Below are 27,850 nucleotides of genomic sequence, written 5' to 3' on the forward strand. Positions count from 1 at the left end.
GGGCGCTGAGGGGAGCGCGGGGAGGGGCGGCGCGGCGCCAGGGCGCCTGCGCGAGCGGGTGGGCGGCGGGCCGGGGGCCGCGGCGGGAGCGTGTCCCTGCCCCTGCGGCCCCGGGAGCGTGTCCCTGCCCCTGCGGCACCTGGAGCCTGGCCGTGTCCCTGCGGCGCCTGGAGCGTGTCCCTGCCCCTGCGGCCCCGGGAGCAGCGGGAGGCGCGGGCCCCGTAAGTACGAGCTCCGTCTGCAGAGCGGGGCAGCGCGGTGAGGAGCTGCCCGTCCTGAGGGCGAGCGGTGGAATTGCGGGGCCGGGTGTGGAAGTGAGCGCTGGGGGTAACGAATGTCCGGCCGGTGCTTCGGTTTGGGGTCGTTAGCGAAAGGGGTTGGTTTAATTGCACCGCCTCGGACTTGGAGCATCTGATACGTGGCCGAAACTGGGTCGTCTTGTGCAGCTCAGGAGTTACAGGGAGAACCCCTCATGGACATCACAGGCAGGATTTGAGGCTGTGATCGTACAAGTAAGTCTGCCGGGACATAATGTTCATCATAGTATAGCTTTACTGAAATAATTAGGAATAGTTACATGTTTTAAAATTACGTACTCAGTGGAAGTACTTACTGTACTCTAGCTCGGGCATTATAAGTCAGGAGAACGTCTGCAATGCACTTTTAAAATTTTTGCATTTTAAGTATGGTTTTGGATGGTTTTGTATTACAGTAAATGCAGTAGCGGGTGTTAATTTCTCCATTTCACACGTGGAAACCGGAGCACCGGCAAGTGATGCTCTTCACTAAACATTTTCTCACTGACAGGATATAAATTATTTCATTTGCTGCTCCAGATGTTAAATTGGAAGAGCCAGAATAGTGAATCAGTGAGCTTGAAAGGAAACTTGTACAGGTTCATGGAAACACTTGTTTGATGAAAATACTCCAGGTGAGGATGGAAACAACTACCTGAAAAGAGGTTGTAGCCAGGTGAGGGTCGGTCTCTTCTCCCAGGAAACCAGTGACAGTACAATAGGACACAGTCTTTAAGCTGTGCCAGGGAAGTTAGGCTAGACATTATGAAAAAATCCTCCATGGAAAGAGTGATTTGGCACTGGCATGGGTTGCCGGGGAGGTGGTGGAGTTGCTATCCCTGTGTTTAAAAACAGACTGGATGTGGCACTTAGTGCCATGGTTTAGTTGATAAGGTGGTGTTAAGTCATAGGTTGGACTTGATGATATCAAAGGTCGTTTCCAACCTAGCTAATTCTGTGATTCTGTGAAATGTGTTTGCAGGTGTTGAGGGGAAGCAGAAGTGGGGCTACTAGCACGAGTATTCAAGTAGGTTTTATTTCTGAATCGTGATATAAATGCTTTTAAAGTAGAGCTCTGATAAGATTTGAAAACTTGTAGATATTAAGATTATCACGGCACTTTGGTAGTAATAAAGTAATAAGAAAAAAAAAAAAGGAGTTACAAAAAGGAGAGTATGTATATTCAGTTTCTTACTAATGCTTGCTTGTCTCTTGTGGATTTAACATTTTTCTACCCCTTCATTTAACAGCTGTGGAAGTTCCCAAGGGACAGCTGAGGCAGTTTACAAGACCATTTTCAACAGAGAGGTTTAGAGAAAAAGGTGAAAGTTTGATGTCTTTGAGATAGCTACTATTAAAAGAACCAGAAGAAATAAACTTTGGGATCAGTTTACAGTCTTCAACTTAAATATTTACACTTTCTGTCAGTAAAGTTGGTAGCTATTTGAGATGCTCTTTCTCTATATATTTGTTTTCTTTTCCAACTCAGTGTTGATTATGTAAGTCTTATGTTGTTAATTACATGTTAATTACATACAAATTTAGAATACTTAAAGTGCAACTTTGGGGTATTGTATTGTACTTTTCTCACTGTTCAACTTGGATAATGTTTCATGATACTTTCTTTTACATTGTGAAGTATCACCTTTTATCCAAGATAATGTTACTGTGACTGAGTTTTCTTTATAAACACTTCCTTTAGGTATGATTGATCCTGTTTTTGATGTGGGTATTTGTAAAAGCCGTGTTTCATTTGCACAAATACATTTCAGTTAGAAGTAAGACATTTGCTACTTCAACTTTTGAAAGCTTGGATTTTTGTTTCTCTCTTTGTTTTGAGTTGGCATGTCCTTCTCTTTGAAATAATATGTAGAAGAAAAATAGAAATTGAGGGGTGCTTGATTGCTGGCTTTCTATTAGATGATTTGAAGTCTAAGTTACCTGTATGAGTTTGGTGAACTTGACTTTTGTTACTTTGAAGGAGGTGTGCCTGGAGATTCTGTAGCTGGTCAAATGACTCAAGAATTTGGTTAAAAAACAATTTTTAAGTTTTTTTTTTAAATACGGACTTCAAAAGTTACCCAGCAGGTCTGCAGCTGGGATAGCTGTTTTTTTTGTTGGTTTTTTTTTTTGCTTCAGAGACTGGAGGTTTTGCCCTGCATATGAGTGGGACCTTGAAAATATGGTAAAATGATGGGAGAGAGCTTCTTTCACTTTTTTTCTTTATTGCTTTCAACATATTTAGGGTGTTTTATAAGTATTTTGTCTTCTGTTTGAAGTGCTGTGGCAGGCCTGCAAGTAACATGCCTTACAGCTACTATTGGGTCATCTTGGTGTCGTGAGAGCAACAGCTGGGTAATATTTATTTGTCAAGCAATGAATTGTGGAATAAAGTTATCATGTATTATAACTCAAATAATCCTTTTAAACTGATACAATGGTGATTGAAAATGTGTGCAGTTACAAGTAATAGCAATGTATTTGGATCTGATGTTGGTGGGGCATTAGCAGCACTAATCTTGTGCTTCCCCTCAATCTTCAGTCCTGTAGTTGACTTCTGAACTCTTGTATCTAATTTTATTCATCAGTGAGATGGGAAGGGGGTAAGACCTGCACAGCAGTGAGAAGTGAAGGGTTGGAAAGGAGCCACTTGCCCCTGCTCTGTTTCTGAGTTAAGTATCATCCTTCTTGACCTTCTCTCTTCTTCCTGGGAAGAGAGAGAGAGCCTGTCGACTGTTTGGTTGGAGAGACAGGAGCACTTTAGTCCTAAGAGGGTAGGACAGGATGAGCCCAATCACATCTCCCTTAATTCTCCAGACTCCCAAGTAGGATCTGGTTAGGTGGGGGAAGGAAATTAGTAACTGAGTGTAGGAGTGATAAGCTGTCTCCCTCTGCCTGAAGTTTTACTGAGCTGCTTGTCCTAAAGGTTTAATAATATCCTGACTCTCAGGACTGTATTTTTCAAATCACTTCTGCAAGCACTTGATGAAAAATTCTTGTTGCAATGTTGTACTAGTTTTGAGCTCCAAAATACTATTCTAGGCCATAACACTTCCAAAGGGTTTGAGTTAGAGCTCTTAAATTGTATGTTTGAAACTTTTCTATAGCATAAAAATCCATCTGTGGATTGGTTGAAAACTGGCATAGGTGTAAATTGTGTTTTAACATGGAAAAAAATCCCATACATTTAATTGTTTGACAAAGTCATGCCATCTGTACAGCTTTTTGATGGATGTCTTTGCAGTAGGCCCTGAGAAATTTTAATCCTTACTGGGATAAGACTGCAAAAATGATAAACAAGTAGGTCTGTTCATGCCTAAGGAAGCTTTAGCTGGAACGTCTTTGGTGTAGTTCTTATGCTGAAGCATCTTCATGAGAAACAAATAATGAGATTCTGTTCTCAGTTGCTTTTATATTACATGTTCAACTCTGTTAATTTTCTTTTTTGTTTTTTACAACTTTGTTCACAGATACTTGTTAACCAAAAATTATAGATCTATTAAGTAGCCACGGGTCTATACTGCTTCTGTATTGCTTTAGCTATCTGTGGTTGACTCATTTAGAAAAATGTATTGTGATGCCGAAGTAAGACTATGCAATATTGTAATATAGTAGTTTTCTCAGATGTTATTTTATTATGCAGGACAGAGTTGAGTGAGGAATTTGACCAGGAATGTGCTGAAGTGTTTTTGTAAAGTGTCAAGGCCTCTGACATCTGTCATCTATACTGACTGATGCCACTCCAGCAAGGCAGCAGCTGCCAGAAAAAGACAGGGTATTGCTGAGTTGAGTCGTGACCCGAACATTCCATTACACATGAGGTTCCTGTGTTCACAGAAACCTATTTTATTATGTGTTTTTTTCAGGATATTCCACTCATCTTGGATGGGAAGGTGTTTTTAAAAAGTGCTTGTATTCCTTAAAAAAAAAAAATATTTCTGTGGTAAGCATTACTGTTTGCTGTATCCCTCACTCTGTCGCTTTGGCTGGGCTCAGGCTGACAGTGCCGCGTCTTACAGTGAGGTCAGTGGCTCAGCTGTAGTTGTGTAACAAGAAGGGCCATTCATAAATGTGTTTCTTGGCCTGGACACGCTAGATTGCATTTCTTAGCCTAGCATCAGAGTTCACTGTGCCTCAGGAAAGTGAAAACTGTGCTGCAGGATTGGAGTAGCACCTGCTCATTTGCTGTGGCTGGGGAGAACTCTCACCTGAGTCTACAGTAGTCAATCTCATGCTGTAGCAGGCAGAGCTGCCCTGAAGGAAGCTGCAGCCTGTGGAATCCTGGCCTGGATCAGCAATAGTGTGTCCAGCAGGATTAGGGTAGTGATTGTCCCCCTGTATTTGGTGCTAGTGAGGCCACACCTTGAGTCCTGTGTCCAGTTCTGGGCTCTTCACTGCAAGAAGGACATTGAGGTGCTGAAACCAGTCCAGGCAAGGGCAGCAGAGCTGGTGAAGGGTCTCGAGCACAAGTCCTGTGAAGAGCAGCTGAGGGAGCTGGGGTTGTTTAGCCTGGAGAAAAGAAGACTCAGGAGAGACCTGACCTCTCTTTAGAACTACCTGAAAGGATCGGTCTCTTCTCCCAAGTAACAATCAACAGGACAAGAGGAAAGAGCCTCAAGTTGCACCAGGAGAGATTTAGATTGGATATTGGGAAACATTTCTTTATGGAAAGGATTGTCAAGCCCTGGAGCAGGCTGCCCTTTGAAGTGGTTGAGTCACTGTTCCTGGAAGTATTCCCAAGACTTGTAGATTTGGTGCCTAGGGACATGGATTGGTGGTGGGCTTAGCAATGATGGGTTAACAGTTGGACTCGATGATCATAGAGGTGTTTTCCAAACTAGATGATTCTACAATTCTGTAGAATTCCTTGTCCCCCTGCACTGTTGTGGGTTGGTGAGTGGATAAGGTGGGAATGAATGAGTGAAGCTAAGCCTAGGAAGAAGGAAGTGGAGAGGAAGTGTACTTTTTGTCTCCCACCATCCTACTCAATTTTTAATTGAGAACAAATTAATTTTCCCCAAGTTGAGTCTGCCTTGTCAGTTGATAAGTGACCTCTGAATATTTACCTCCTCTTCTGTTCAGGAGTGGTAAAATGAGAGTCTAGCAGCGAGAAAATCAGGAGCACACAGTCTTCACACATAGTGGTGCTCAGTGACTGCTGCATTTGTCTAATGCATTCCCTGTGGAGACAGTTGTTATTGATCATAAACCAGAGCAGGCTGGAATGCGGGGATAGTACTCCTTGTTCAGGGTAATGTTGAGTGGAAGAACAATGGTATCCCTGTTAAGGATATGGAAGATAATGAGACACTCCTATTCTCTGTCTTGCATGTTAAAAATGTATGGAAGTTCCTCTTTCAGTGCTTTTCTGCTGTGATGTTCTCTTTGTAGGAAATGAAATTACTTTATTTACATGCCAAGACTTTCCTCATTTGCATAATTGCAGTCGTTTCTTCTGTGGTGCCCACACTCCTGGAGACAGTCAGTTGTGTAAGCTAAAATATCCAGGCTATTGCCCTGGTTTCAGCTGGGATAGGGTTAATTTTCTTTCTAGTAGCTGGTACAGTGGTGTGTTTTTTTAGTATGACAATAATGTTGATAACAGAGGTATGTTTTGGTTTTTGCTGAGTAGTGTTTACCCCAAGTCATGGACTTCTCAGTTTCCCATGTTCTGCCAATGAAAATGCTGGAATGGCACAAGAATTTGAGAGGGGGCACAGCCAGAACAACTGGCCCAAAATGGCTGAAAGAATATTCCATGCCAAAGGGCATCATGCTCAGTGTATCAGCTGAGGAGAAGGCTGGTCAGGGGCAGCTGCTCAGGGTCTGGCTGGGCATTGGTGAGCAATTGCATCATATCCATTATATATTCTAATTATCATTAATGTCACAGTTATTCTAATTATTATTTTCTTCCTTATCTGTCTTATTAAACTGTTTTTATCTCAGCCTGTAAGTTTTCTCACTTTTAGTTTTCTGATTCTCTCCTCCATCCCACTGTTGGTGGGGAGTTGAGGGAGTGGCTGTGTGGTGTTGCCAGCTGGGGTTAAACCACAGCAGTTATTTCCTGGTGTGTTATGTATTCTTTTATCTTCCTTTTTAGTTTGTAATTGAGGGAGTTGGAGCTGCCAGTACCTTTGTTCTTTTATATTGAGTATCAAGCAGTTAACAAGTTATAAAGACTGTGGAGTCAGCACATCTGTGTATCTCTGTACTCTTGACATAACTGGAATATTTGAGGTGGTAGTGGCTATTACTGTAAATCAGGCCCCACAAGTGCACCTTGGTCTGTTTCTTTTTAACTCATATGTTTCCTCTTTAGAATTGCCTGGTTCCAGGCAGTTTGTAGAATGTTACCAGTCGTTGCCTGAAAATATCTATTATTCTCCTAAAATAACCATTCCCAGTCAACTGAAAGCTGAACTACTGTTTTTCTGCTGGTTGTCATATCAGGGTTTCTGTCTATTTTTCAATAGACAAAGAATTACAGAAAGTTGCTAGAAGTTCTGCTTGCTTCCTAATCCAGCTAGCTCCATGTTTTCATGAGAGCTTGTGCTGGTGCAGAGAAATTATGGTTTGTGGACTGGACCAGAGTGAAAAATGAGATGATGACAACTGAGACCCAGACTAGTCTGGCTTTGTGATTGACCAGTTGCAACATGCGGTAGTGCTAAAGGTTCTTTCTGCACTACTGAGTGTCTGAAATGAGGAAGCTTTCCCCTGAAATTCTTGTGCAGTCCTGAAAATAGGTAAGACCTTTGTGGAACAGAGGAGGTGCCACTGACTCAGGAAGCCTTGAAATACCTACCTGCTTGGAGTGCATGTGTTGCACAAAGAGTTCAAACAGATTTGAGTTACAAGAGGTTTAACACTTGTCATGAGGCTGCACCTATGCTTTCTCTCCCATCGTTTACTGCACTCCACCTTACCCTGTGTCTACTCAGGTCGTTGCAATGCTGCCTCCCTGGCAGTCTGAGGGAACCCCAGATAGGTGAGATGACAAAGTGGCACTTCTGTTTCCATCCAGCTGATCCTGTGGGGTTGCTAGAGGAGTTTTACAGGTCAGAGTGGTAGAAAAAGCACCAGTGAGGGACCAGTGAGGGATCCTAGTCCTGGATGTTGCCTTTCATGAAAAGGGTCAGTGAGACAGACTGTTTGTATAAAGTAGATGCTTTGGTCTGTGGTGGGACTGTCATCAATGGGTGTGTCTAGGTGATAACAGAGGAGTGTAGTGGGAGCACTGGGACTTCTCCACAGGTATGGACAAGAGGGTGGGCACAGGAGGGTATGTAAAAAGAATGACATCTCCAAATGGAGAAGATGCCAAAAGGGCACTGATAGATTGTGGTTTGCTTTTAGGAGCAAAGGCTTGGACCTTTGTTTCTAATGGAAAGGTTAGGTGTGGGGATTATTTCTGAGCAGTATTGCTTCTGTCCCGATATGCCTAAGTGCTTGTGTGCTGTTTCTGCTGTGCTAGGAGGAAAGGAGGGAGGCTGGCTGCCATCCCGGGCCAGGTCATGAGCTGAGGGAGGGGCATGTGGGACAGCACCACGGAGCCTCTTTGGCCTGAGGAAAAGTGAGATTTGTTGGCTCTTTTTTTTTTTTTTTTTTCCCTCCTTTTAATTTTTTTCCCCATCATGAGATATTGAGATGATTCTTTCCTACAGCCTGTGAGAGGTAACAGAGGTCTCTTTATGGTGTGGGGTTTCCTGGATGAAAAGTTTCTGCTGCTTGTGAAGTGCTCTCCGTAGTTCTTGGAGTGAGTGTTCGACAGGGAGGAGGGATGTGGCAGCAGCGGTGAGTGGTTTAACGTGCTTTCTTCATTTGGCTTGAAATTCTGAGAAGTGGAAAGGGAGTTTGTTTGAGGATTGGGTTTATTTTTTTTATTGTTTGTTTTTCTTTTGAAAGAGCACCATTTCTCAGTGCAGTTGGTGGGTTTTAAATAGGAAGGGGTAATAGGATTATGAAAGTGTTACATAAAAGAGGTGTTAAAAGCTATTGGTTTAACGCCCTACTAAGAAACGAATCTGTTGAAAAGAAGGAAGTGCCTATGAAAGGAACAGGTATAGACTCTTGTAAACCTTGAAGACTTGCACTGTCCTGCATAGAAAAGCTGATGCTGTACAGTGATCTTTCTACCTTGCTTGTTGTTAGGAATTTTATTTCCTTCTTGGTAGATTTCATGAAGAAGCCTGTGACACTTCCTGACGTACCTGGAGCTAACCCATTGCTACTTTTGATTTTGGCCTAGATAAAATAATAAACAATTGTCTGTTTAGTACAGAGCTGATTAAATGCAGTCCCAGGGAATTCTTTCATGCTTCATTTCCTGCCTGAACTTATTACAGTTTTTAGAGTTAGGTTGAAGTGAATGCTCGTTGCTGCTGAACCTGTTCTGCTGCCTTTGGAATTTGTGCATGAGCTTGAGGAGCTTGCAGAGGTTTCTAGAAAATCCTGCGTGGGAAATCTGTTCGTGCTCGACCATGCGAAACAGGTAGTCAGAAAGTTGGTTCATGTAAATTAAAAGTTAATTTTCCTTTCATCAGATGAAAATATCTTTCTGGAGCTGTCCTGCAGATGTTCCCTACAGGGTGAATTTTTTTAAATGTGAACATATGCAAAGTAAAATTTAGGCACCATGTTCTCACTGATTATTTATACTGTTAAGCATAACTTTTTTTGGATAAGTAATCAGGTGAATCTAGGCTTTACCATAATTATCACAGTGATAGTTTTTATCCAAAAATATATAATGGAAAAATCACTGTTTGGAACATAATGAGTTTTTATCAATTCCAGTTATTTACCAAATTTTGTTCATAAGGTTACTTTCCTTCACTAATATCTAGATCAGGGCTATCAGTTCTCAGTCTTCTGGCTGATACTTTGTCCAGGAATTCTGCTTCAATGAAAAAGAACAGCCTTTAGTCCTGTATTCTTGGGCATTTCTGAGCTTGGTAGTGCTACTGGTTTCAATCAGGAGGCAAATGCACAGGCTGACCCTGCAGCCCTTATATGGGGAACCAGTTTATTTGGTTCATGCTGTGCTTACACAGTGTGTCAGACTCCAATGCATGTGTGTTTCTTCTGGGAAAACCTTTGGTGAGTAGGGATGGGGTTCTGATCTTCCTAGTTTGCTTCAGAAGAAGTCTTGTCCATGCTGGAACCTTGCTAATATTTTGGACTACTTGGATGGAAAAGGGCAAGTTAGGGTTTCATGTTTGTGCCATCAGGCTCAAGGATGAGAACTGAACACCCTTGATCCTGGAGGAGTCATACAGCTCTGTGTACTGGATGGGTTCCTGCGGATAAATCTTTCATGAGCAGTGCCAGGAACCTTCCAACAAGGAATTAGGGTTTGGCATGTGATTCAAAACTCATAGCAGGCTATAGAACTTGAGTTGTCTGAGCTGCAGAGCACAGGGACAGTTGTTGGTACAGATGTGATATTGGGGAAGGCAGAACATGCACTATTTTTGTGCCTCAACATGATCAGGGAGCTCTTTAGAATTGTGTTACAGCATAAGTCTAGATACAAATATATCTGTGCGTGGATGGAGACCTTTCATCTTTTCCATTGATTTTAGAATTCTGACTGCCATATTTGCATAACTGTGGCTTTGTTCTGTTTATTTTATTTTTTTTAATTCATTTTGAAATTGCTAGTGTGCTGGTTTGGGCCTTGTGGTCTGAAGGGCCATACCCTTCTAGCCAGCTGTAACTTTCTAAACTAGGTTTGGTTATGCTTCACTGAGAAATTTTTTGACAAGAAAGTTGCACTTTGTTTCCTATGAAAGTTTCTTTGGTCTATTTTATGAAGGTCACATACAACTAGAGTCAGGTTTCAGAGATAAGAGAAGAGTTTGGTTGCACCACAAGTGTTCTCCCACCCATGTTAGAGTGTTGGTCACCCTGACTTACGAAGTACAGGAGAAAAAAGAACCATATTTCCAGCTTCTGAGATACTATTGTTTGTAGCAAGATTTGTTCAGTATTGAATTATTGTTTGCACATGGTATAATGTATGACTAGGTAGCCTTTTTTCACCACCACCCCCAACCAATATATCAGCCATAATCCAGGGATATCAAAGATGAAAAGATGTGCTTCATTAACTACATAGGGAACAAAAGGAAGATGGGAAATTAATCAGTGGGGCAGGGGACTGTGGTTGGCCAGGATGTGAGAAGGACTCAGCTGCTGAATGTCTCTTCTGCCACAGTTTTTACTGTCAAGACTATTAAGGCTGGAGTAGATTTTGCATTACTGTTCTAGTCAGTATTTGAGTAAGACTATGCCCTTAATAATGATTTTATGTTATGGATTATAACTCTAGCTTTTATACTACTTCTCCAAGTATAGCTTTTTAGCAGCAGGCCCTGAGCCTGACTTTTTTTTTTTCCTTTAGCAAGGGCCAAGCTCTGGTCTTCTTGACTCTAGGCTATCTGCCTGACTTACCAACCAAGGTACTTTAGGCTTGCTGGTGAAGATTACTTTTTTAACTCAAGAGTCCTTCGTGTGAAATAGTAACACAACACCCTCTACAGGGGCAATGGCCAAGGGTATTTTTTGTTTCTCTGACAGGCAGTTTCTTATTGAGGATTAACTGCTTGCTTGTCCTTTTATTCTCAGTTATTGTCCTTTAAGTTCACAAGTTCTCAGTCTTTGGCAGGAGTCATAAAAGTGACAACTCTTCACCTCATTTTCTTTCATAAGGGTACAGCTCTTCCACAGTTCTTCCTCCTCTGTTGGTAGAATCAGGTTTGCCTTTGTGCACATGCCATTCTCATGTTTCAGGGGAAAAAAAGCTAGGCAAACAACCTTTTATTTTAACCTCTGAAGTAATAATGTACGGTAAATTCATGGTTAAATTGATTAATCTGTGTTTTTCCATTTAAAATACCAAAATATCTTTATGTGCCTGCATTTTGAAATACATGCTGTATTCTCTGTAGATAACACCAAAAAATCAGACTGCAGATTTCTGAAACTTGAATTATTGTCCTTCTGCATGAGTGTTGTGATGAGCTGAAGGTGACTTACGGTTGTGATTGTGTGTGCATATTTATGCTGCCCTGTTGAAGGGCTCAAGTGTATTTTAAGCAGGAGCAGCATTCTGTCGCTGCCACAGAAGCCAGTGGAAATGTGAGTTTAGTTATTATGGGAAATTATTCACACTGACAGTAGTATAGTGTGAATATTTGTCAGGGACAAATAATGTGAACTTTTAGTAGCAACTACTTACAGAATCTTGCTAAGCTGACAAAGGAAGTTGATATGTGTGAGATCTGGAGTAGGTGTTCAGGAGAGTAGAAACAAGATTGGTGCAGTAAGGTCATAGTTTATGTCCATAACTTTAACATCCTAGTACCTTAGCAATTTAACATCTGCATGCTCTTCCTGATATTTCAACAAAAACAACAAAATATTTCAGAAGCTGCTTCTTCTGACTAATACTGCTGCCTGCCTCTTGGTGTTTCTTTATGTCTTTTCCCATGGATAGTTAATTTTTAACTTTATTTATCAACAAAAGAATTTCTTATGTCAGACAGCACATTTGCACTAATCTGAGTACCAGTGGTGAGCAATTGCTGAACTCTTTTCAAAGATTGTAGTCCATTTCTGGGAAAGTGAGAAGCTTTCAATATAATAAACGCCTTTTGATAGTCATTTGCTGCACGTTAAGTTCAGTATTTTAACTTTTATGTTGTCCTTTTCACCCCAGGTTAATCTGGGGTGCACTTGGGTTGGGTGATGGTGAAGAAAACTCCCTCCTCGTGCATATACTTTGTGCAGTGAGATGTTTGGTTTGTTTTGGAGAAAATTGCACCCTGTGGGGTAAGTGCTTCACCTGATGAATGCTGCATAGAAGCTAAGATGCCATGAAAGGCAGCAATTTAGATCATGCCATAGAAGCTCGTAGGTAGAGTTTAGATAAGCAAATTCCAAGGTCTTTGATTTAATAATTACAGGCTAATATTACCCATGGGGTCCACACTGCTCTCAGATGATTCATAGAGCTTATCACTGATTTCCTGTGTGCAACTATTGCAGGGTGTAAATTGATGAGGGAGGGTGGACATTTTCTCTTTCATTTGAGTCCCTTTCTTAGAGCATTGCTGTGTGTTGCATGTGAATGGGGAGAGCAGGTTGGCGCTTCCATGAACTGCCTGCCACAAGGGGCAGCAGCTGGTAATTAATTCCCAGTGAACCCTAAAAGCTTGGGAGTTCATCTTGTTAGTCCTGGGTCAGGCTCCCATACACATTCCCATGGATCAGCAAAATTCTCCAGAAGACCCAAGGTATAAACTAGTGGAAATGGGGAGTTACTGTACTCCTTGTGCCTGTGAAATCACTCCAGGGTCTCATGTGTTTTAGAGGCTGGTATAAAAGAACATTTTCCATGTTTTTGTGTTTCTTCTCTTTGGTCTAGCCTGTTTCATGTGCATTGTCTTTAATCACTGCTTTTGCTTCACTTAGCACAGTCCTTGTTTTTCTCAGAGGTGGCAGTTTTCTTGTGTGTTTTCAGTATCAGAGCTCTCGTTTATTAAAATTTTATTCTTTCTCTGCTATGGGATGATAACAACAGCCAAAAGAAGAGTGGTAACTATAGTATGATGGCAGTGAAAGGCTGTATGAAAATAGAGCCCTTGAAAGAGGGCAAGAAGTGGAATAAAGGACTGACTCCTCATAGACCTAACATTTTTAAAAAACTGAACCTTTCCCTTAAAAATCAGGAAGATTTTCCTCCTTCAGTTGTGTGTGAGAGGGAGAATACTGGACAAAGACCCAAAAGGTGGTACTGACAGGCAGCAGATAAAGAATAATGATTTCTGATACCAGTCAGGTGTTGTGGGGTTCATGCTGCATTGTGCAGAGCAATGTAGCATCAATAATACTGTCTTTCAGAAGAAAGCAGTTTATTTCTTCAGAGATTCATGTGTTTTTTATTTTGGATGGGCTTTACTCATAGTCAGCAGAATCTCTTGCTTTCCAGCTGTTGTTAGTTTTTGTAGGAACAGAAGTAGCAAAACCTGTGTATTGCCAGGCACTGTACACAGACAACTTTGGGCAGTGGTTGCAATTTCTGATCTGAAAAAAAAAGAAAGATTGAGCGAGAAGAACAAAACAGGAAAAGTGATTTGCATAAAATCATGCAGCTGGTTTGTGGCTGAACTAAGACTGAAGCTCAGTTTCTTTGTTCCTGACCAGTTGTTCATACTTGCTGTTACTTTTGTGTATTGTCATAACATTTTTTCATGAAATCTGTAAAGGTGTGGAAGTGGTAGAAACTAATTCTCTCCTTCCTTTTTTCTTTTTTTGTAGTCCAGGTTAAAGTCATATTTTGTGACATTCGAAGAGCAAACAGTACTATGGCTCCATGAATTTCAAAACTGCAGGAAGTGCGGCAGCCCTCCCTACCTCCAGCTTTACTTCCCTGCTGTTCTTATTGGGATCTGTGATTTCATCCCCACTGGATATGCAGTGACCTGCCTTGGCATCAGAGCAGAGGAAGCTGTTTGTGCATCAGGGAAAGCCATGGCCTTGGGCTTGAATGTTTTAAACCTCTTTTATAAGTTCAAAGTGTTGGTGCTTGTCACTTTATTTGTGATGGTGCTATGGACCACGTTTGGTTACTTGGTGGACACCAGACAGGAACTTCCTAAAGCTAAGATTATGGTGGAGTTTTTCAGGAAGGTAACCAGCCTGGAGCACAGTCAAAAGGAAGAGAAGATTGAATCCACTGCAGATGTTCCCACGGTGAAGTCATTTCAGGGTCCCTGCCCAGCTCTGTCTCCGTACCTGCGTAAGTGATGGTGTTTTCCCCTCCTCTCTGACAAGTTAATCCACTGTAGTGCTGCTGATTTGGATTTCTTCCTAGCCATATTCCAGTTGGATACCTTTCCTGTGAAACAAATACAGCCAGTTGAAGGAAGCACTCCTGGGTGAGGGAGTGTCTTGTGGCACCCAGTGCCTGTGCTGGGTCTGCCTGGGAGAGCAGCTGCTGCTGCGCTCTGCATTTCTTGATAAAACAGCTTTGGTAACACACCAGTAATGTGGCTACTCTGAAGAGTGTTTGCACTCTGATGAGGCTTTGTCTCAGTCTGTCCTGGCCCCCTAAATTCCAGTGGGGTGGGCAGGAGGCTGGGAGTGGATTTAGCCCAGACTGCTGATCCCAGCTGACTGCAGGGGTATTCCATACCCTGTGACTGTCATTCATCATGCTCAGCAGTAAAAGCTCGGGGAAAGGAGGAAGGAGGGATGTTCATGGTGGCAGCATTTGTCTTCCCAACAACTGCTGTATGTGCTGAAGCCCTGCTTCCGTAGATGTGGCCAGACACCTGCCTGCCAACGGGGATAATGAAGGCATTTTTCTTTTTCCCTTCTTTATGCGTGCATCTTCTGCTTTTTTTGAATTAAATTATTTTTGTCTTAACCACTAGCGTTTTCATCTCTCTTCAGTTTTTTTGCCTTTTCATTTTTAAATATACTTTTGTGTCTCTGTATTGACAATTGAAGGACTTCACAACTCTGTTAGAGTTAGCACTAATTATAATGAAGGTTCAAATGGGTGACTGTTTTCATGGTTTGGGCATTTTTATTATTCTACTTTTTTCTTGCCTTGATAGTGCTAGCAGCACCAGGCTCCTGCTTTGCAGGATCGTGTCATTCTTTCTCTTCCTTATTGTGAACCTGATTAGGGATTTGTTTGGGAAGCTGGATTCTTCCTTCTTCCCTGATGTAGTCCAAAAAGTTTGTCTCCCTGCACACCCTCACCCTGACCTCAAGACACATTTGATTAATTAAATGCAAGAATGGCTGTAGCCATCACGGGTGCCTGTACCCTACTTTTTCATGGGCTTGCTGAGTCCAGAGGAGATGGGATGATAGCTCAGTGCAAGAGAAGGGATGAAAATTTAATTTGGCTACAGAAAGCCTTGGTATGTTTTATCTTACTAATTCATAACCTTAAGCCTGCTGTGCTTTTTTTGTGCTTTTGGTACTGATGACTTCTTACAGCCACAGTCCTATGTCTCTTTCCCTTTTCTTCTCTGCTTTGCTCTGGCAGTCATTTCTGGCCAGTCCTTCTGCAGTAGCTCAGAACTTCTCGTGGGTTTTTAAAATATATTTTTATTTTATTGCCACTATTTCATAGTCAGTTTAACTATTCTTGACACCCTCTCCTTCCACTGCCTGCATAAAACACTTTTAGTACTACTTTTCTCTTGGAAGGGGCGGGGAAGCCACTTGGAGCTTGAACCTGGCTGTCTTACACTGATTACATAATGCCTCATTAAGTGATTGGACCAGCCACAACCTGAAATGACTCAGGAAAGGTTCCTGTGCTTCTCTTACAGGAGGTGCCAGGAAACTCTCCTTCAAACCATCTGTTACCCTGGAGGAAGTGCAAAAGGAGAACCCTCAGGTAGCCAAGGGCCGGTACCACCCTGTGGAGTGCTCAGCCCTGCAGCACGTGGCCATCCTTATCCCACACCGCAACCGAGAGAAGCATCTGCTGTACCTCCTGCAGAACCTCCACCCCTTCCTGCAAAGGCAGCAGCTGGATTATGGCATCTACGTCATTCACCAGGTGAGGCAGCTCTGCAGAGCTGTTTGGGTGAGGGTTATGGCTGCACCCTGCAGCCTGAGGAGAGGCTTCTGCTGCCTCTGCTGGGTGACAACAGTCCTCCAAGCCTGCCTCCGAACAATTCTGCTTGCTGGGGGATGCAAAAGTGCCTGCAGCCACTGCTGGTGGCACTCCTGGGTCTCAGGGTTTGCATGCAAGGTAAGCATCTTTTGCCCTGCTAATGCGACTCACTTCTCTTGCAGTATCCACACATGTAACTAGGCTGGCCTGTTCTGTCTTCACATTTGGATAGAAGGCCCCAGTTTGTCTCTAGCCCTTCTCTCCCATCAGGCTCTTGTGCTTAGTAAGTCGTGTCTATCATGTGGTTTTAGTTTTGCTTTCTCAAACTAAACACGACAGCTCCTGCTTGTAGCTGCTTTATTTGCCCAGCAAATGTGGTGGGAAGTAGTCATCATGGAAGAGCACCTTGTTCCTGAAGGATTTATTAATTTCTTTATTTGCATTCTTTGTAGAAATGCTGTTTCAGTAAAACTTAAGCAGACTTGTGCCACATTGTCTTTCAGCAAGGTGCCTGTGTTCTAATTGCATGTGCTAAAAGCATGATCTATTTCTCTTTTGTAATCTGTTATCTTTTTCTTGATTGTTATGTTTGCTTTCTTTTACTGTTGTTTACTTATATCTTCTGCTTTGGCTCCAGAAAGCCATTTGAGACAGCAGAAGAAAAAGGTGATAAATTAAATACAGTTTCTCTGCCCTCCTGATTAAAAAGCTTAGAGTCAATAAATCAGTATGAGACAGTGCTGTCTAGGTGAAACCTTCCACTCTTACACTTTTGCTCAGCTGAATGTCTCAGCAGAACAGCAATAAAAGTCATGGCATGATATTTTTACTTGGAATGAACTGTTCTTTTATTGTTTAGAGTCATCATGTAGCCTCTAGAGTGGAAAAATGAGGGCTTTTTTCCTGCATTAATATGTACTATAATCATACATTTACTGACTCATTCTAGCAGGAAGCAGTGGTTAGGAATAAATTATTGGGAGAAAGGCTGTATCTTTTTAATTTATTGAAATATGTGGAGAACTGCTGTTGTCATGTCATGTTGTCAAGGTTGGAAGCTTTCATGTAGCTTTTCCATGTAGACAGGCATGCCCAAAGACTGGAAAGTGGGTCTAACAAAACTCTTCTGGGGCAAATCCATTTTCACTCTTGATTTGTGATGTCATTAGTTGTTCTAAGTCTCTTTTGCAGAAAGACAAACGGGATTTAATTGTTAAAATACACAGTCTACTTTGGAGGCAGATTAAATGGACCTTTTGTAATTTTTTTTCTGAGCCACTGAAGGGCTTACTCCAGATTTCTTCTTTATGGACTGCTTTTAACATCTTTAAAGTCATGCTTCTCTAAATGCATGCATACGTGAATGCTGCACTCAAAACAATGTGAGTTTGTAATTCCTAAAGGGTGAATAATTTCTTTGCCAACATAAGCTGGTCTTGTGGTCAGTGTTATTTGCCCATAGAAACAAAGGGGAACAATTCTGTCCTCGATAAAAGATGAGTAAATTTTGGTATTTGTTCAGTATGTGTTCTGACATGGAAAACTGCCCTTCCTGGAAAGCAGTATCAGCTGGCATTTTGCTGCTGTAGTGGCTTGCACTGATGAGGAAGACAGAACTTCAGCAGATGGAAGAGGCTGTCCTGAACTAAGCTGTTTTTGATACTCAATACAAGTGATGTTCTCCAAATGTACCTTACCAGACATCTGATTTGTTCTGTTCACCCAATAACCTATGTTTTCATCCTCAGGAGGAGACTGTCTCATGGGTATTTTTATATACAAGACATTTTAAGAAAAACAAAACACACACACAAAAAAAAACCATTCAGAAATTTGACATCCTGATTTTGGGTGAATTGTATCTAAATTTTTTACTGGAAAATTTCTCTCCAGAGGATGCATGCAATTGATTATCCATCCTGGAATTTCTCAGAATGTGCACTATATTGAATTTTTTAGACTGCAGGGATGGAGTTGTAAATCCCATAAATCTTCTTCATTCCAGAGCAGATGGTTGTTTTAGTGAACAAATCCTGCTTTAAAGCAAAGTGTTACTTTATAGAACAATAAAACATGCTTTGTATACAACAGCTTTTCCTTACAGCTCACCTTCTCTCAGCCAGGGGAGGCCAACTTCTTTCACATTTTCCATGGACCCTTCTAGCAAATTTGCTAGAATTCCAAGCAGTTTCTCTTGAAAACATTTTTTTATATTATTCTTTAAAGTACACAGGTTCCTTGCCCTGGAAAATGACTCTTACCTGTTTCTGGGAGGGTAGGGGTTGGTCCTGTGGCTCCCAAGTGGGAACTTGAGGCAAATCCTCACTTTGTCCTCAAGAGCAGAAAGCCTTCTGCAGACTGGTACAGTGTGCAGCCAGGTAAAAAATGAAAATATCAAGATAAGCACACATCTTGCTCCAAAGTGAATGTTGACATGATAAGCTTACAAAACTGCCAGCTGTACAGGGATATACTTGTACCTCAGAGGTGAAATTAGATTTTTGAAAAGTGAATACTAAGTAACTTATAGCAAAAGCAAACGACGAAGACTAGTAAAAAGGTGAAGCTCTGTGCTAGGAGCATGCCTCCTGCAACAGCATAATCAGGTTACAGGTAGGAGGTAAAAATGAAGAGACCTGCTTTTTATTCCCACTCTGCCACCTGTGTATGAGCTGAGGAAGTACAGGGAGCTCTTTCAGCATTGCTGTTCTCCAAGCTGAGGGGACAGGCATAAATCGTTCATGGCAAGGGCTCTGACATCTAGAGACTAATTAACATGGGATTAACATGGGGTTTGGTTTTGTTTTGCTTTTTTTAAAAAGAACTTCCATGAGCCTTACTGACAAAGTTGTATGGAGCACCAGTTTCTAGACTGTACTGATACCTCTTCTGTTGTGGAGCCTGGTGGTAACTCCTGGACCAGGGGCAGTTATGCCATGGAGCACTCACACTTGTGGTGGCCAGCTAAGCACAGGCTTTCCTGGCCCTGGCTGGGTGTGTTTGTGGTGAATAGAGGCTGGAGAAACACTTTGCACAGTTGGCCACTCGGATGCTGTGCCCACTGCACTCTGTGCAGTTACTGTTCCTGAGGTGCTGGAAAAGCCATGCAAGTGTGGTTGCAAACCCTGCAATGGAACAGATGCCCCAGAGCAGCTCTGGTTCAAAAGCTGTGGCACCTTCTTCAGAGTTGTTTTTTTCCATTCTTTTCCACAGGCTGGAAACACCAAATTTAATCGAGCCAAACTGCTGAATGTAGGATACCTAGAGGCCATAAAAGAAGCAAACTGGGACTGTTTCATTTTCCATGATGTGGATCTGGTGCCAGAAAATGACTTTAACATTTACATGTGTGACACACAACCAAAGCACCTTGTAGTTGGCAGGAACAATACTGGATACAGGTAGGAAACCAGGTATATGGAAAGAATACCAGCAGGGAAATGCCATGTTACTGATAATGTTCCTCTTCTGATGGAGCTGTGTGCTGGTATCTACCCTTCCTCCTGACACCAGATTTCTGGAGGTAACACTTCACCTCTCTGGAGTACAGGAACGGACAGACACCTCTGTGGTCAGCCCTGTGGTCACCTGCACAACTTATCATTGCCACTGTTCTGGTTTCTGGAGTTGAATTAGGGGTTATTTTGAGGGGAAAGCAATGTGCCAGAGGATGTGCAGAGACCTTCTGGCAAAGCTAGATACACATGTGTAGTTTTCTGATCCTGTGATTTGAGGGAGTGATCTTACTATAACAGAACTTGCCACTTACTTCTGCTGTTGAAGGGGTAATGTCTGATATTGAGAGCTCAAGTGTGGGAATTTGCCAAGGGATAGGGCTGTCCTTTAATTATCTTACTGAACAGTATAACACAGGATCATTCTGATTTTTAAATTAGTCCCCTAAGTGCTCATGTGATATAAATAGTTTAAAGTGAAAAGTCAGGTTCAGTCCACCTCAGAGAGAAAAAGCTCCTAAGCTTGGTGAATTTAATGACTGAAAGTGCTTTCATTCAACTTACTTCTTTCAAGATTCAGTTCATGTCACGTAACTCTAAATATTGATTAGAACTGGGCTTTTCAAAAGCTGATCTCAAAGTACTTTGAAGTAAAGCTCTGCTTTGCTTCTGCATTTCCTTTGTTAAATATATAAGAAAGAGGTGGGATGTGCCAATAGCGACACAGAATAATACTTTCCAGCCATTTAGTGAAAACTGGAACAAGTATGTACGTACTAGGCTTGTGACAGGCTTTTGGAGCACTTGCAGAGCCTTGCAGAGTATTCCACTGGAATGCTGGTGGCTTGAATTTGATAATTCAACTTGAATTGATAATTAATACTTTTTCTGTGTCACTGCCTGTGTTTACACTTCCATGAAGTGGGGTTAATAATGCTCTGCTTCCAAGGCATGTATGGAGGAATTCAGATTCTGAGCTCAAGAATGATACTTGAACTGAGCTGATACCACAGATTGAAATCCCAGTTGGGTAACCTCAGTGTTTTGCTGCAGCTGAGGTTAGCATACTGAGACATATTGCTCAGATGAGGCAGAGAAAACAGAACCCATCCATGTTCTGTATTAACACAAAATGTCCTCGGCAGAAATGCAGGTTGGTTTGTGTTTTGTGGGATTTTTATTATTTTTGATTTTGGGATGTTTTTGGGGGAGGTGGTGGTGGTTGTTTGTTTTTGGGTTTTTTTTGTTATTTTTTGTCTGTTTTTTGGTTTTGGGGTTTTATTAGTTACCTGATGTGGGGTGGGGGGAATTATTTTTCTTCCAGGGGACTATATTCTATTGTGATTTAGTGTGCAGTAATCTCAGTAGCTATGTGCCTTTGGAGATCCAGTGCCTTATCTTTAGCTACATAAACTACAGCTCAGTTTTGGATTCTTTTAGACAGAAGACTTGTATATTAAAGCTTTGAAGATAAGGTTGGGAAAACTCTTATTTTAATTAAGGTTTTTCCTTGAGACCAGCACATCTTTTCCTCCTGATGATTCCTGTTGTATGTATTTGCTGTCCAATTTTAAAAATCCCAAAGGAGGTGATGTTCTCTTGTCCTCAGGAAAGGGGTGGTTACAGGGGTTGTTACAGAGATGCATTTTTGCAGGTGATGCCAGCTGGGACCAAGTTATGCCTGGGCCCTGCTAGTTCTGTGCTGCCTGAGGAGGGTTGAGTGGCCAGCACTGTCCTAGTTACAGGATCACAGAATGGGTGGAGTTGGAAGGGACCTCTGGGAATCATCCAGTCCAACCCCTCTGCCAAGGCAGGGTCACCTAGAGCAGGTGACATAGGAACTCATCCAGGTGGGTTTGGAATATCTCCAGAGAGGGAGAGTCCACAACCTCCCTAGGCAGCCTGTTTCACTGCTCTGCCACCCTCCATGGAAAGAAGTTCTTCCTCATGTTGAGGTGGAACTTTTTGTGTTTTAGTTTATGGCCATTGCTCTTCATCCTGTCAGTGGAAACTATTCAAGGATCTGGCAACATCCCCTTGGCACCCAGCTTCCAGATATTTTTTTGCATTGATAAAATCCTCGCTCAGTCTTCTCCAGACTAAACAGGCCCAGCTCCCGCAGCCTGTTCTCCTAAGAGAGATGCTCCAGACCCCTCATCATCTTTGTGGCCTCTGCTGGACCCTCTCCAGCAGTTCCTTGTTATTCTTGAACCGTGGAGACCAGAACTGAACACAGCACTCCAGATGTGGTCTCTCTAGGGCTGAGTAGAGGGGGAGAATCCCCACCTTGTCATGCTGGCCCCACTCTTCCCAGTGCACCACAGCTCTGGCTCCTTTGGTGTCTGTCTTTGCAGTGGTGTAGGGGAGTTACAGGGTGAATACAGGGGTGTGTATATGGATGTGTGTGCATGGGAAGTCAGTTTCCAAACTCTGGGGTGACTGGAATGGGATGTGGTCCTGTTGGTGGCTGTCCTGAAAGCATGGCTGGGAGGGCTCTGCCCTGCTGTTGCTGTATATGGGACCTCCTTGCTGTCCATTCCATTTGTTTACTGCATTCCTCTGGAGTATCCATAGCAGAAGTCTCAAGGTAGTAATATGCAATTAAAACTTGATGGAACTTCCTCTACCTTGTGGCTTGTCTCCTCCAGGGGAAGAGATAAAGGAGAGGGAACAAATCTGTTTACAAGTCAGGCCTGACCAACCTGATAGCCTTCTCTTCTTTGACTAGCTTGGATGAAGGTGTAGTAGTGGATAATGTTTATCTTAGGAAGGCTTTCAACACTGTCTCCCATAATGGCCCCATTGAAAAAGTGATGAAGTATGGACTGGTAAGTGGACAGTGAGATGGGCTAAAACTGCCAGAACTGCTGGGCTCAAAGGGTTCTGATCAGTCCAGCAAAGTCCAGCTGGAGGTCAGTCACTAGTGGTTTACACCAGAGTTTGATACTGGGGCTGGTACTGGTTAGTCTTCATCAGTAACCTGGAAGGTGCAGCAGATTGCACCCTCAGCAGGTTTCCATAGGATAGAAATCTCACAGGGTTGGTTTATGTAGCAGGGCCTTTGTCAGGCTGGAGAACATGGCCAGCAGGAATCTGAACAGAGTTAAACAAAGGGAAATGCACCTGGAGAGAAGTAACTCTCTGCACCAGTAGCTGCTGGAGGCCATCTGTCTAGAAAGCAGCTTTACCAGAAAGGATCTGGGGCCAGCAGTGTGCCCTTGTGACAAAGGCCAGTGGCATCTTGTGGTGGGAGTTACCAACATGTTGAGGGAGGCAATTGTTTCCTTCTACTCAGCACCATGGAGATGATACCTGGAGTCTTGTGTCCAGTTCTGGGACATACTGGAGCAAGTCCAGGAGAGCCTGAGAAGATGATTAAGGAATTGCAGCATATGACGTGTCAGGGAGGCTGGGAGTGCTGGGACTGTTTAGCAGAGAGAGGGCAGAGGGGGATCTTAGGAATGTGTGTACGTACCTGACAGAAGGAAGTAGAGACTGTGGAGCCAGACCCTTCTCAGTGAAAGGCAAGAGGTAATGGGCACAGACTGAAATACAGGAAATTCCACTTAAACATATGAAAAAGCTTTTTTTTTGTTTTTTTACTACAAGTATGGTCAAATACTGGGCAGGCTTCCCAGAGAGATTTTGGAGTCTCATTCCTCGGAGATGCTCAGAATCTGACTGAACAAGTTCCTCAGCAAGTTGCTCTTGAGCAGAAGGGTTGGATTACTCTATGGGTCCCTTTAACATTCACAATTCCTCTGTGATGCTGAGTAAAAATCAGCCAGGAAAAACAGTTTTGAGGGAGGTTGTGTTGGAGGGTCTTGTGTTTATTTATTTTCTTCTTTGGCATTTCTCAAATTATATTCATGGTAAACTAGAACTAATAATAAGCATTGTCTGGCATGTCAAATGCCATAATGAGTCCTTTCTAGCCTTGGCAATTTGTTCATCTGTTCAGATTCACATACATGTACAAATGCAATCTGCAGCTGTGTGCCCATCACCTCTGAGTGGGCTGGGGCAAGGTAGTAGAGCCTGTGTTGTAATGTTATGCTAAGGGCCAAGACAGAGGAGGGCATCATAAAAAGCAATTAGCAGAACGGCCTAAGATGACAAATAAACATCTTTTTAAAGCAGGTACGTTTTTCAGGATGAGGAAGGTAAAAGTTAGAAATTAATCTCCTTTAGAGCTGAGCTCCATTACATTGGGTTACTAAGTAACTTGCACTGTACCTTACCTTAGAATTGGAATTGTTATTGCAATAGCCAGTAGCACATGTCCCCTTGCTGTGAGCTGAATTCTTTCCAAGTTTTTCAGATTCAGCTTTAAGATATCAGTGGCTCACTGTTGTTACTGAAGAGCTCCCACTACATTAGTGCATAGCTTTGTTGCTTTTCTATACCTTCAGAGTCCCTGAAATGAAATACCTTTTTGGCTGGTAAGGGGAATTGTGTAAAGAGAGAGAAGCTTCTGAATAAGACTCTGTTCTCTCAGTTGGAGAGGTAATTTTTTCTGACCTAAAGCATATCACCATCTTTTTGTGAAGAGAGGAAGAGAGCAGGACCAACTTTTAAGAATTTGTGCACCCTTAACTCTGTGAAAGACAAGTCTAGATCTGGAGTATCAGGGTGATGCTTTCATTGTTGATAGAATTTGGCTTAATTTTTCATTCTCTCTCCTTGTATGTCTAGGTTACGGTACCGGGGATATTTTGGAGGTGTAACTGCTCTTACAAGAGATCAGTTTTCCAAAGTGAATGGATTTTCTAACAACTACTGGGGTTGGGGTGGAGAAGATGATGACCTTCGAATCAGGTAAACAATGAGGAATTAGTTTTAAGAAAAAATTTTAAGAGCCTCCAAGAGCACAACACCCCAGGGGCCTTTATTCAAAACAACATTGAACAGTATTGCAGTGGAGATGGGAAGTGTAAGACTTAGTTCTGTAAGGAGTTTCCTCTTTGCAAGGGTTAGGTATGTCCGATGCCTAATTCTCTTCTTCACAGCACTGTTGGCTGATGTGGGTTAAGTTATTTGGTTGCTTTGGTTTGGTCTCAGACACCCAACATTTGTATTCTCGCTTGGAAATTGGTTATAATTGAAGTCTGGAGTGTGGTTTGCTAGAGACACAGAAATGTAATGAGTTCCAGTGCTTTGCTAGAATGTGGGAGTGTTTTGGTGGGACTGGGTGCTTTGCATTCATTGACTACTGGATTTACTCCAAGTAGGGCTTAGTTTATATTTGTGTGGTGTTGATTATAGTGAAAATAGCAAATAACTTGAATTTTAGAAAGGCTGCATACATATGCCTATGCCCTTTGCTCTTGTGAAAACTCATCTTGCAGATGTGCCTGTCAAAGTAGGAAAAACCTGTTGGCTGGAGAGGTTTAGCGGGACAAAGAAGTCAGCCAAACGTTTATGTTGATCTTTTACCCTTTGCTTAGGAATAAACCTCTAATAATGCACTACTGTTAGTAGATGGAGAAAAAGCCACAGCAAACAGCAGATAAGAACCCACAACTCCTCAAGCTCTGCTGGCAGAACCTATCAGTTTCTAACTTGATTTATACTCAGTCATTTTTAAGTTGTTATCCTTTTCAGTTGCTTAAATACGCAAACAAACATTTTGGGCACATAAAATTTATATCCCTGGTGGTGTTATTTAAAATATACAGAGGATTAAGTGTGTTAAAAGTTAGGAACTTCCAAATGAAAGTGTTTCTTGGTGTCAGTTCAGCAGATTGGTCAGCTCTATCTCAAGAAATATCAAAGAAATATCTGCTGGAGGCATGGATTTGTCCCTTAACCACATATATTTTTTTTCCTTCTTACTCCTGCCTAGATACACCAACCTCTCTGTGACCTCCTGGGAGCTGACTTGTATCGTTTAAGGGGGTGGCTTGGTGCTATTTTATTCCCTGGCTTCCCATGCATGACAGTTCTTTCAGATGTTCCCATGGGCAGGAGAGAAGCAGCAGGACAGCAGGATTTACTGAGGGTCTCTATGATGTTTGCAAGGGGTTGGAAGCAAGTAACGTTTTTGTGTGGCACTTTGGAGCTTTGCAGCCCTTGAGGTCTCGGTGGGGAAACTGAGTCATGACCCAGTGTGTGCTCTGCAACTGGATTTGGCTTGTGCCATTCCTCTTGGCTGGGCCTTTGGCGGGGCTGGTGACCGAGTTTGCAGAGGTAGGTGATGGCAAGCTTGCTGTCTGAGGGGTTGTTGTGCAGAGATCCTTGGAGCCTTCCCGAGGGAAGTCAGCAGATGGCAGCATCCCTTCGGTGCCCTCAGAATTCGGGGCTGGGGACTCTCACATTCTAGTGTTCTGCCTCTGGAACAAACGTGATGGTCTCTTGGGCTCCCTCCTAAGGCGTTTATCACAGATACTTCAGATCATTTGTTGTATTTGTTTGATAATTTACTGCTTCAGAGTCATGGAAATCTGTAAGGGGCTCAGTTTTTTCAAATCTCGATTTCCTGTTTTTTCTTTCAGCTCACGAGTGATTAGCAAAGAGGTGGATTATTCCTTAATTCCCTTGTCATAAAGTTTCTTCCTTTCTGCTGTCAGGGCAAAGTTGTGCTCCACAGATGTGCGTAATGTCAGAAGCTCCAACTAAGTGCCTGATGTGAAACATTTAAATCCGTGCATAGGGCTCAGTGCTTCTGGCATTGTTCTCAGAGAAATTTTCTTCATGTGAACAAATAAAAGTTTTGCAGCGGTCTGCCAGCTGTTGAAAAACAAAATTTTTACATTTTTAAAATTTTTTTTTATAAGTGGAGAACTATCAAGTATAGGGGTTTTATTGCAGGAGTTGAGATGAACTTGTCGCTGAACATGTGGAGACTTGCTTCAGAGCAGTACAGATTAGTCCAGTCAATACAGATATAAATGTACTGTGTTGTATGTGTGCTTAAAGCTCTACATCTCTACTGTAGTAGCTACTGCTTCTGTTCAAAATAGGTGTATTTGTCACCCCTTCCAGACCTGTTCTCCAGGAATGCAACTCTGAGCCTCATTTCTCTGGAAAAATGGGTTGTGGAAGAGATGCATATGAGCTTTTACAACTCTGTATTTGCTTCCATGGCATCTACAAGAGATGAAGTCTCCAGTTGTTGGATTTTTTTCATTAACAGCTGGTTTATAGGTGTTGTCGTCTTCACAACACTTCCTATTGCTTCTTGCAGGGTTGAGATGCAGAAGATGAAAGTGGTGAGGCCGCCTGCTGATGTGGCCAGGTACACGATGATCTTCCACAACCGTGACCATGGTAATGAGGAGAATCGAGAGAGGTAGGTCAAGAATAGGTTTCTTGCATTGTCTTGCTCTGTGGCTGAGCCAGGCACCTGGGGGACAAGTTCTTTGCCCTAAGCCATACAGGCTTTTTGTGGTACTCAGAGGCTCTGGGGGACACCCCTGTGACAACACTGTTCCCAGCTGTTTTTTCTACATGAGATCTTCCTAGAACTGACTGGGTGGTGTTCCCTAGAAACTTCCAAAATTATACTTACATAGGTATGATTTGAGCATGATTTCAGATTGAGCCAAAGGATTTTTTTCCCCACAGGTGGTTGTGCTGAAAACAGGAAAAACAGGATTTTGCATTCCCAGTAGATAGAAAATGTCAGTAGCTTTGCTTCCAATTTTACTGCCATTGGGAAAGAGCTGAAAACTCCTCTCCTGTGTGTGTCAATGAAGATTTTTCTTCTCTTTGTCCTCAGGATGAAGCTTCTCCGTCAGGTCTCTAGAACATGGAAGACAGATGGGCTGAATTCCTGTTCCTATAAACTGCTCTCTGTGGAACACAACGCGCTGTACATCAACATAACGGTGGACTTCAGTGTGCAGCCCAAGGTCTCATAGGGGCCAGCATGTCTCAGGTTATAGGAAATGCCAACAGTCTCCTTTGTGGCTGCTGTTAGAGCAGATGACTTCCAGCACCTGCTTGGAAGAGTCCTTCAGTAGCATAGGAGAAAGTGTTCCTGCACAGCATCTCATTGACTGGTTGAGAGTTTCCTTTTGTGAGGACTGGAGTTACAGACTGACCCAATGGACAGGTCCTCATGTTCTTCTATGCACTTTTTGCTGGGACTTTGGAAAAAGTGTCCTTGTTTGGGCTGGTCCAGTGGAAGGACTTGAACAAAGTCCCTGAAAAAAAAATTTGATTTTGCAACTATTTCTAAAGTTATTTGTGATCTCATTAAAGGTACAATAATTCTTCAAGAATGACAAACTTGATGAGAAAAGTTAATTTTTTCTAGCCTAAGGAAAAACTGCTTATGTGTGAGGGAAGGGCAGTAATGGTAATGGGTAAGGAGATGTTACAAATTTCTCAATAAATGCAGTCCACTGAACTCCAGACTGTCTCGTCCTTCACACCACAGTGTCCCCTGCTGAGGGGCTGCTGACATGTCCTGTGGTAGTGTTCAGTCTTGCTCTGCAGCAGGATGC

The 27,850-nt window shown here is 42.5% G+C and overlaps 1 protein-coding gene and 1 long non-coding RNA gene across 5 annotated transcripts; one reads left to right on the forward strand and one right to left on the reverse strand.

Moving 5' to 3' along the window:
- B4GALT4 (beta-1,4-galactosyltransferase 4) lies at positions 1-27,753 on the forward strand. 4 transcript variants are annotated; one of them, XM_058852926.1, is made up of 8 exons: positions 1-221; positions 12,022-12,134; positions 13,623-14,103; positions 15,656-15,888; positions 19,159-19,346; positions 24,096-24,218; positions 26,587-26,691; positions 27,121-27,753. In XM_058852926.1, exons 3-8 carry the CDS (start codon positions 13,836-13,838, stop codon positions 27,260-27,262), a joined length of 1,059 nt encoding a protein of 352 aa, XP_058708909.1. In that variant the 5' UTR covers positions 1-221; positions 12,022-12,134; positions 13,623-13,835; the 3' UTR covers positions 27,263-27,753. The 4 variants fall into 4 exon arrangements, with proteins under 4 accessions (XP_058708909.1, XP_058708898.1, XP_058708918.1 ...); XM_058852915.1 differs by lacking the exon at positions 12,022-12,134; XM_058852935.1 differs by lacking the exon at positions 12,022-12,134 and having other exon boundaries at positions 13,628-14,103.
- On the reverse strand, positions 12,145-18,294 carry LOC131586179 (uncharacterized). Its single transcript, XR_009279105.1, has 3 exons — positions 18,207-18,294; positions 14,100-14,202; positions 12,145-13,388 (listed from the first exon to the last, which is right to left on the reverse strand). It is a non-coding gene; the product is annotated as an uncharacterized LOC131586179 (long non-coding RNA).
- Positions 27,754-27,850: the final 97 nt, after the last annotated feature.

The sequence above is a fragment of the Poecile atricapillus genome, chromosome 1 (assembly GCF_030490865.1).
Source record: "Poecile atricapillus isolate bPoeAtr1 chromosome 1, bPoeAtr1.hap1, whole genome shotgun sequence".
NCBI classification, from domain to species: Eukaryota; Metazoa; Chordata; class Aves; order Passeriformes; family Paridae; genus Poecile; species Poecile atricapillus.

What these genes read in the sequence shown, in the direction of transcription:
- B4GALT4 (XM_058852926.1), top strand. Translation starts at nt 13,836, where the DNA reads ATGGCCTTGGGCTTGAATGTTTTAAACCTCTTTTATAAGTTCAAAGTG. An exon ending in GATGATGACCTTCGAATCAG is followed by an intron (nt 24,219 to 26,586) that starts GTAAACAATGAG and finishes TGCTTCTTGCAG; the next exon opens with GGTTGAGATGCAGAAGATGA. An exon ending in AATGAGGAGAATCGAGAGAG is followed by an intron (nt 26,692 to 27,120) that starts GTAGGTCAAGAA and finishes CTTTGTCCTCAG; the next exon opens with GATGAAGCTTCTCCGTCAGG.